Below are 9,581 nucleotides of genomic sequence, written 5' to 3'. Positions count from 1 at the left end.
CTCACTGCCACTTGAGGAGCACCTGGTCAGACTGAGATCTGGGAGCTGTGATTGGTCCCAAGGAACCAGGGCACAAGAAGGAACATCCAGGGATATGCAGGAGGTAAACAAGCAGTGGGCCAGGGGACATCCTGGTAACTGATACCACTGTGGGTGGCCCTAGCATGTCAGGGGGAGGGGCCAGCCAACACCACGGCCCCATGAGGCATCAGCGAGCACTGGCACCCTGGGAATGAAAAGGCACATCAAGTGCTTCAGCATTGCCTCAGCTGTCATCATCATACCCTTACCCAAATGCCACTTTAACAAGAAGCCAAGGTCTGAGCACCAAGACGCCAGGCTTCTCCAAGCAGCAGGGCAGTATGCAGCACAGGACCCCTGGACAGAGGCGAACACGCTGCTGCCAGACTGCCAAGTGGAATTGACAGGCCTGGGCCTGGCCTACTCAGGGCATTGTTCACATGCACCAAGACCTGAGCTGCACCCATGGGAACCTGCAGTCTTACCCGCTTAGCTGCCCCCTCCCCGAGAGAAGACAGGGGAAAGGAGAGTGAGGCCTTTCCCTTCCTCAGAGCCTTCTAGGATCTAGCCCAAGGCCTGTGCAAAGAACACATTCTGGCACAAGTAAGAAGAGATCTGTTTATGGATAACAGTACAGGACAGACTGTAGTAATGAGCTTCTCAGGAATAAACCAACAGGCATACAGGAGTGGCCCAAACAGACAAGTCAACAGACAGAGGGATAGGAAACAAATGAAGGGGAAAAGGGTCCAGTCCCAGCAGCCGTAACCACGGGTTCGATTCTGCACTGCTCTAGGACTTGAGGAAATGAGCAGGGCTGAAGGGCCTTTGGTCCTTGCAAGGCCCCCATCTCCTCATCCCCTGGCGCCCCTCATCCAGAGGACCAGGAATGTGGGCAAGTGCTATTGCCAGAGCTGGAGATGTCTGATCAAGGTGGACGGAGGATTGAGGCTCCTGGGGGAGGGGGCTGGAATTAGCAGCAGCAGCAACGGGGGTGTGGGGGGGAATCTGGTCAGGTAACAGGGGCCTGGGTGGAACCACCGCACAGCAGAGCCCATGTCCAGGGCAGGCCCCCCACCCACCCTGCCCCCCACACCAACATGGTGCAATAAATAAAGTTTCAAGTAGTTAGTCAGTGTCAAATCAAGAGGAGAGCTGGACGCCAGCAGACAGGCAGTTCCCAAGCCACCAACATGCCTTCCATCAAGTCTGTCTCAAGCACAGGGTGTCCATCAATGGATGTTCATCAATGCCCACATGGCACTCCCTGCTCAGCTCCTCAGACCAGTGCCAGCGCCTGTTCGCTGAGGTAAGTGCAGGGCAGCATGGTCCCCACAGCATCCACGATGGCTTCCAGGTGCTCATCCTGAGCCTGAGGCCCACAGAGTTGCATAAAATCTGCCAGACGCAGCAAGTACTCAAGGTTGTGGCCCGAGAAGCCTCGGCAGGCCAAGATCTGCGTAGCAATGGCCTCCTCTGGAGCAGGGCCCAAGTAGCCAGGGTTCTGTGGGGTGGCCACATAAGCCAGTGCTGTGAGTGGTTGGTCAGGGGTGTCTTGAGGATAGAAGGTGACCTCCTTGGTGTCATAGCCACCGAGCACTGCCTCTCTCACATTCAGGTACTTCAGGGCCTCACTCACTTGCTCGTCTCGAACCTGGTATGCCACACCCCAAGTGCAGCCCTAGGAGAAAACAGGAACACCTGTGGTCAGTCACAGCAGTTCTTTGTGGGCCCCTCCCTCATAGAGCCATGCTCTTTAAGAAAGGTGGGTTGAGCCGGGCGTGGTGGCGCACGCCTTTAATCCCAGCACTCGGAATGCAGAGGTAGGAGAATCGCCTTGAGCTCAAGGCCACCCTGAGACTACAGAGTTAATTCCAGGTCAGCCTGGACCAGAGTGAGACCCTACCTCGAAAAAAAAAAAAAGAAAGGTGGGTAGCTCAACTATCTACCAGCAATATGCCTCACTCTTAACTTCTGCCCCCCCCCCCTTTATGTATTTATTTTGGTTTTTGAGACAGGGTCTCACTCTAGCCCAGGCTGACCTCTGAGTACAGGAATTACAGGCTTGAGCCACTGAGGTCATCTCTTCTTTTTGCTTTTTTTATCTTATTTATTCATTTTTTTTTTAATTTTTTGGTTTTTCAAGGTAGTGTTTCGCCCTAGCTCAAGCTGACCTGAGATTCACTGTGTAGTCTCAGGGTAACCTTGAACTCATGGCAATTCTCCTACTTCCGCCTCCTGAGTGCTGGAATTAAAGGCGTGTGTCACTACGTCTGGCCTCTTTTTGCTTTTTGAGACAAGGTCTCACATAGCCCAGACTGGCCGCAAACTGTGTAGCCAAGGATGATCTTGAACTCTTGATCCTATCTCCACCTCTTATGTGCTGGCATTATAAGTCTGTGCCACATCCAGTTTATTTCCCCCCTTTTAAAAGCTGATAAAGTGAACTAGTCCTACTCAGAACAGTATAGACCAGGAACTAATGGCATTATCTATAAGTTTGCTAGACAATACAACTCCTGCCCTCCTCTGATCCTGCCAAATTCAGGGCTGCAAGATCTTCAGGTGATTCTCCAAGAAGCATCGAGCTAGCCCACACTCCCATTCAGCCAGAGAGGCACCAACTCTGCCTGGGCAGCCACAACCCACAAAGCTGACTCTCCCACACCCCTACATGTTGGACCCCAGGGCCCCCATTATGATTGAACACTTACCTCACGATCTTCAAGGAGCGTCACCACACGGCCAGGCTAGAGAGATTTTGAAAAAGGCAAGTTAGAAATGAGCTCTGCTGAAACGAAGGGTTGTGCATATTAGTTTAGTGGTACAGGGCTTGCAGAATATTCACAAGGCCCTAGCAAATTACACATAAACACACGGTGGATATTTTAAGTGGTAGAGTACTTGCATACTATGCACAAGGCCTTAGCAAAACACACACACACACACACACACTTGAATTTTTTTTTTGTTTGTTTGTTTGTTTTTGTTTTTCGAGGTAGGGTCTCACTCTGGTCCAGGCTGACCTGGAATTAACTCTGTCATCTCAGGGTGGCCTTGAACTCATGGCAATCCTCCCACCTCTGCCTCCCAAGTGCTGGGATTAAAGGCGTGCGCCACCACGCCCGGCCACACTTGAAATTTTAAGCCTTTTGTGGAGGCCCAGGATCTCAGCACTCCAAAGTCTTAGACAAGAGTGCCATGAATTTGAGGCCAGCCTAGCCTCCCTGGTACTAGGCCCAGAAAGAAAGCAGCCCTGCCTTGAGTGCAAGGGTCCCTGCCGGCCCCAGACCTTGGAGTCGCACGCATCCAGGCACATGTGCGGGGAGTGATGCACGGATGCAGACCAACGAACGGACAGTGGCCAAGAACGGTAATTAACGCAGGGATGCCCAGGAACACACACCACGCTCACATCGCCCAGTGAACCTCAGACACAATTCAGACCGCAAGCCAGGACGCGGGTTAACACCTTCCCTGCGGTGGGCCCCCGAGAGCCCCGGTCATTCCAGGGCACCGCTGCCCTCCTCCCGAGCTGGCCCTGTCATCCCACCGGGGCCAGGTCTGCCGCTCACCATCTTGTCGCTGCCCCGATGGAAGGTGTCTCCCTGCCAGAAGCGGCGACTGTAGCCGCGCACGAAGCCCACGCGGCTGTCGCTGTAGGCGAAGTCGGGTCTCCACACCAGGGAGCCGTACCCGAAAATCCACAGGGCTTGAGGAGCGTCGTCGTCCGGGGGATGCAGCGCGGATGGTGCAGGGGGCGACGAGGGAGGCGGGGTGTTCTGGGCTGCAGGCTCCTGCTTCATGGTGCCGGGCACAGGCACGGGCTCCGGCGGCCTCCGAGGCTGCTCTCCGGCGCGGGCACGGAAGGACCGACGGACGCGCACACCTGGCCGGGCACCGGTAGCTCGCTCCAGCTGAGTGGTCGCCACCGAAACGGGCTTTAAATCCTCCGGCCGGGGAGGCCCCTCCTGCGGCAGCCAGCTGCCGCGGTGATTGGGGCGGGGTCTGTCCCCTTTCGACCAATCACGTTTGGAGTTGGCTTCTCGGTTAACCGCGCCGCCCTCTGAGTGGGGGAGCGAGTGGCCCGCGCCGGCCCTGAGCCTGTGCCGATTGGCTCGCTCCTGCCTCGGGTAGCCAGCCGGGCCCCAGTGTGATGCAACGGCGGCGAGGGTTTCCCCAGCGCCTGCATGCAGCAAGGGAGCCTCGGATTGCATCAGGCCTTGGGCAGGAGCCGGGCACCGGGGTGGGCGCCTCCCCGCAGCCGCTCCGCGCTCCGAACCCCGCCGGCGGGTCCCTGGCGGTCTTGCCCGGGCACTCGGAGGACATACTGCCACCACCACCCCCAGCCGCACCGACTCGATCCCGGGGCCAGGGCTGGGCACATGCCGGGAGGGACGCTCAGGGCCTCGCCAACCCCTGTCTCTGGGGCCTCACCCGTGGGCACGCACTGCTGGGAAGCTGGCGCAGGCACCTTCCGCATTCCACTCGCGTGCGTTACGCTGTTGCTCACGTGAACTGTTGGAGAAACTGAGTCACGGGGTGGCAAAGGGCTCTGCGAAGGCCGCGGTTGAGTCAGGCCTGACGGGCGTGGGACGGGCAAGGATTCACGTGAGAGAGGGCTCCGCCCTGGGCCGAGTGTGGGGGACACCCCCACACACACACACACTCGGGGACAGCCCAGGTGGATTTGCGGAAGAGCGGGGACTGGGAACTGTCCCTTTGAAGAAGATCGCAGCCGCCTGACGCGGAGAAGCCTTTACGAGAGGAACGTCTTTGCAGCAGGGGTTCATTCTTGGGAGCTGAGGGAACCAACCGAAGGCCTTTTTCCATTAGCTCCTGATGAACAGTGGGTTAAGGGCCTAGCCCAGCAGTGACATCTCCCGACCGTTCCTCCAAGGCTTGGGTTCTGCAGGACCCACAGGCTCAGGCGGCATCTCACCACCAATCCTGACCTGGCATCTGGCAGTCAATGCCATCCCAAGCTACAGGGCCGGGTGGGGATGATTGCTTCTGGAGCAGAAAGAAGTAACCCCCCTCCCCATCTCTAGGAAAGGGAAAATGAGGAAGCAGAAGGCGTTTTCCTAAGGAACTTGGAAGAAGACAGCTGTTGAGGTCTAGGGAAAATAGACAGCATTTTTATTCAAGTCTAATTAGTTAATTTTATTTATTTATTTGAGAGTGAGAGAATGTGTGCGCCAGGGCCTCTAGACACTGGAAACGAATTCCAGATGCATTTGTACTTTATGCATCTGGCTTTACGTGGGCACTGAGGAATCCAGCCCGGGTCATTAGGCTTTGCAGGTAAGCACCTTAACCTCTGAGCCATCACTCCACTATTTTTGAGGCAGGGTCTCTTACTGAACCTAGAGATCACCTATTGGGCTAGAAGAGCTATAGCAAGCCTCGGGGCATACTCTTGTCTCCATGTCCTGAGCACTGGGATTAGAGGCACCTTGGCTTTTACGTGGGTGTTAGGCATCTGAGCTTGCACAGCAAGCACTTTACCTCCTGAGCTATTTTCCCAGCCCTTTTGTGCGTGTGTGTGCGTGTGTGTGTGTGTGTGTACACATGCACACGTGTGTGGAGCCCAGAGGTTGACATCCAGTGTCTTCCTCAATCACTGTGTGTATCTCCTAGGGCAGGGTTTCTCACTCAAACTCGGGGCTCACCAATTTGGCTAGTCTAGCTAGCCAGCTAGCTCGATCCCCAGGAATCCCCTATCTCCACCTCCCAAATGCTAGAATTAGATGCAGGCCACCATGCCCACCTGGCATTTACATAGGTGCTGGGATCCAGTCCTCATGCTTCTACAACTAGCATCTTATCCACTATCTCTGCAGCCTGTGAAAAATGTCTTTTAAAAACAAGACCAAGCCCGGCATGCTGGCGCACGCCTTTAATCCCAGCACTTGGAGGCAGAGGTAGGAGGATCGCTGTGAGTTCAAGGTTACCCTGAGACTACATAGTTAACTCCAGGTCAGCCTGAGCTAGAATGTAACCCTACCTCAAAAAAAAAAAACACACACACACACACACACACACAGACCAAGTCATTCAGTAGTGTTTGTGTAAGAAATGTAAGAAAGATGATACTAAACATTGAACTTAAAGCCATGATTCCGTGCTCAGAGGCTGAGGAAGGAAGACTTTGAGTTAGAAATCAGCACAGGCTACGCAGCAAGACCCTGTCTCTAAAGAAATAAGTAAATTAAAAAATTTTTGTCTGTTTTTTCGAGGTAGGGTCTCTATCTCAGGATGATCTTCCAGTAGTCCCAGGCCTGCTCAGTGATGCTCCTACCTCTGCCTCCCAAGTACTGGGGTTAAAGGTGTGCACCACCATGCCCAGCTTTGGATTCTTTTTATTATTATTTTTTATTTACTTGGGAGAGGGGTGGAGGAGAGAAAACATGGGCATATCAGGGCATCCTGCAGCTGCAAAGGAACGCCATCATTTTGTGCATTTAACTACGCATTACTGGAGAATTGAACCCAGGCCATCAGACTTAACAATCAAGAATCCTTAACTGCTGAGCTATCTCTCCAGCCCCCTAATCTTGCTTCTTTACAAGGAACATGAATTATGTTTATTTTTGTGATTTTTTAAAAATTTATTTATTTGAGAGCGACAGAGAGAAGGAGGGAGGGAGAGAGAAAGAGAGAGAGAATGGGCACGCCAGGGCTTCCAGCCAGTGCAAACGAACTCCAGATACGTGCACCCCATTGTGCATCTGGCTAATGTGGGTCCTGGGGAATCGAGCCTTGAACCAGGGTCCTTAGGCTTCACAGGCAAGTGCTTAACGGCTAAGCCATCTCTCCAGCCCTATTTTTGTGATTTTTTTTTTGTTTGTTTTTGTTGTTTCTTTTTGTTTTTTGAGGTAGGGTGTCATTCTAGCCCAAGCTGACCTGGAATTCCCTGTGGAGTCTCAGGGTGGCCTCGAACTCACAATCATCCTCCTACCTCTGCCTCTCGAGTGCTGGGATTAAAGACGTGCACTACCACGCCTGGCTTTTTGTGATTTTTGTTTTCAGTGTTGAGGGCTGAACCCAGGGCCTTGTGCTTGCTAGATAAGTGTTCTAAGCTAAATCTCTAACCCCACGAATTAATTTTTTAATTGGAAAAAAAAAAATACTCAAGCACGATGGTTGTTTCTGCTTCGTCTTCATTTGCCTCTGTCCTCCGTGGTTACTCAGCCCTCTCTCCTCCCCATCCCATTCTTGGTAGGCCATCTGAGCACTGCCTGTGCTTCTTAGAGAAAGGAGTCTCCTAACCCTTTGAGGACAACAGCTTGGGTCCACAGCAATACCACCCTAAACCTGGCGGGGACCTTGTCTGATCTAGAAAGTTAAGCAAGGCTTGGACATGATTAGTTCCTGGGTGGGAAAGAGCAGCGTGGTGATCCCAATCATGAGTCGTGAAAGGCCTCTGCCCTTTGACCCAGTGCTTCCACTCCCGGAAATTATCCAAAACACAGGGAAAGCCCTATGCCTAAAGATTTTCAATATACTGTTACTTATTATAGCAAAAGCAAAAAAGGAAAAACTACTTAGATATCCAAAAATAGCTAAATGTTTAAGTAAATTATGGTCACGTCACCTGACAGAGAAGTACAAACAAACACACAGCAGCAGCTGGTTGTATAATGCTGATACAACCCATTAACATCTGTAAAACTATTAGGAACAATTATACCTGCCTGTACTTACTGACATGGAAACAACTATGATGGATAATTAAGTGAAAAAGCAGGTTGTAAAATAACATAACTTTTTTTGGTTTTGGTTTTGGAGGGGATGGGAGCGAGCCAGGGTCTCACTCTAGCCTAGGCTGGTCTCAAATTTAACAGTGATCCTCTTACCTCAGCCTTCAGTGCTGGGATTAATATAATACTTAATATAATGCTTAATGCTTAAGAAGTTTAAGGCTGGAGGGATGGCTTAGCGGTTAAGGCAGTTGCTGGCAAAGCCAAAGGACCCAGGTTCGATTCCCCAGGACCCACGTTAGCCAGATGCGCAACAGGGTGCATGCATCTGGAGTTCGTCTGCAGTGGCTGGTGGCCCTGGCACGCCCATTCTCTTTCCCTCTGAAAGAAATAACTAAATAAAAATAAATATTTTAAAAAAGCCTATTTGTATGGAACAAATCCAAAATAACACATTAAAAAAAAAAGCTCCAAGTGGCTACCTCTGATTAACAGCATTGACTGAGATATACACCTTTTTTTAAAGTTTGTTTATTTTATTTATTTTTTTTTGTTTTTCTTTTTTTGCTTTTTATTTGTTTGAGGTAGGGTCTCACTATGGCCCAGGCTGACCTGGAATTCACTCTGTAGTCGCAGAGTGGCCTCAAACTCTCTGCGTTCCTCCTATCTCTGCCTCCTGAGTGCTGGGTGTTTGGCTTTTTGAGGTAGGGTCTCACTTTAGCTCAGGCTGACCTGGAACTCATTCTGTAGCTCCACACAGGCCTCTACTCATAGTGATCCTCCTACCTCTGCCTCCCAAGTGCTGGGATTAAAGACCTGTGCCACCATGCCTGGTGCACCTCCTTTTTTATATTATTTCTAGTTAGAATTTAAAAAAATTTTTTTGGTTTATTTTTATTTATTTATTTGAGAGCGACAGACAGAGAAAGAGACAGAGAGGGAGAGAGAGAAAGAATGGGCGCGCCAGGGCCTCCAGCCACTGCAGACGAATTCCAGACGGGTGCGCCCCCTTGTGCATCTGGCTAACGTGGGTCCTGGAGAATCCAGCCTCGAACCGGGGTACTTAGGCTTCACAGGCTTAACCGCTAAACCATCTCTCCAGCCCTCTATTTAGAATTTTAAAAGGCGAACATACGCTATTTCCATTTTTTAAGTTTTTTTTAGTTTTAATTTTTATTTATTTATTTGAGAGCAACAGACACAGAGAGAAAGACAGATAGAGGGAGAGAGAATAGGCGTGCCAGGGCTTCCAGCCTCTGCAAACGAACTCCAGACGCGTGCGCCCCCTTGTGCATCTGGCTAACGTGGGACCTGGGGAACCGAGCCTCGAACCGGGGTCCTTAGGCTTCACAGGCAAGCGCTTAACACTAAGCCATCTCTCCAGCCCCATTTTTTTAAGTTTTAAAAATATTTTATTTATTTGAAAGACAGAGAATGGGTGCACCAGAGCCTCCTGCTGCTGCAGCTGAACTTTGTAAGCGCCACTTTGTGCATCTGGCTTTACTTGGATACTGGGGAATTGAACCCCGACCAGCAGGCTTTGCCAGCAAGCACCTTTAACCTCTGAGCAATCACCCATGCCTAGTTTTTAACCTTTTCATTTATTTGCATGTATATATATGTATGTTTGAGTGCATCAGGCCTCTTGCCTCTGCAAAGGAATTCCATACATTTGTGACTTTTTTTTTTTTTTTGCATCTGGCTTACATGGGCTAATAGGTTTTGCAAGGAAGCACCTTCAATCACTGAGCCATATTCACAGCCCTACAATTTCCATATTTTAAAAGTCTAAGCTAAGTGTGGTGGTGCACACCTTTAATTCCAGCCCTCGGGAGGATCACAGAGAGTTCGAGGCCA

The 9,581-nt window shown here is 51.2% G+C and overlaps 1 protein-coding gene across 1 annotated transcript; it reads right to left on the bottom strand.

Moving 5' to 3' along the window:
- Positions 1-625: 625 nt before the first annotated feature.
- Positions 626-3,947, bottom strand: Chac1 (ChaC glutathione specific gamma-glutamylcyclotransferase 1). The gene is made up of 3 exons (XM_004660799.2): positions 3,597-3,947; positions 2,736-2,771; positions 626-1,702 (listed from the first exon to the last, which is right to left on the bottom strand). The coding sequence occupies exons 1-3, from the start codon at positions 3,825-3,827 to the stop codon at positions 1,301-1,303; spliced, it is 669 nt and encodes a 222-aa protein (XP_004660856.1). The 5' UTR covers positions 3,828-3,947; the 3' UTR covers positions 626-1,300.
- Positions 3,948-9,581: the final 5,634 nt, after the last annotated feature.

This window comes from Jaculus jaculus, chromosome 8 (genome assembly GCF_020740685.1).
Source record: "Jaculus jaculus isolate mJacJac1 chromosome 8, mJacJac1.mat.Y.cur, whole genome shotgun sequence".
Lineage (NCBI taxonomy): Eukaryota > Metazoa > Chordata > Mammalia > Rodentia > Dipodidae > Jaculus > Jaculus jaculus.
The sequence above is the reverse complement of the archived record's forward strand: the minus strand, read 5'-3'. Positions and strand labels throughout refer to the sequence as shown.

Excerpts from the sequence above, each read along its gene's own strand:
- Chac1 (XM_004660799.2), bottom strand. The coding sequence starts at position 3,827 with ATGAAGCAGGAGCCTGCAGCCCAGAACACCCCGCCTCCCTCGTCGCCC. Across the intron at positions 2,772-3,596 it reads ATCGGGGCAGCGACAAGATG|CCTGGCCGTGTGGTGACGCT; the intron begins GTGAGCGGCAGA and ends AAATCTCTCTAG. Across the intron at positions 1,703-2,735 it reads CGCTCCTTGAAGATCGTGAG|GGCTGCACTTGGGGTGTGGC; the intron begins GTAAGTGTTCAA and ends GTTTTCTCCTAG.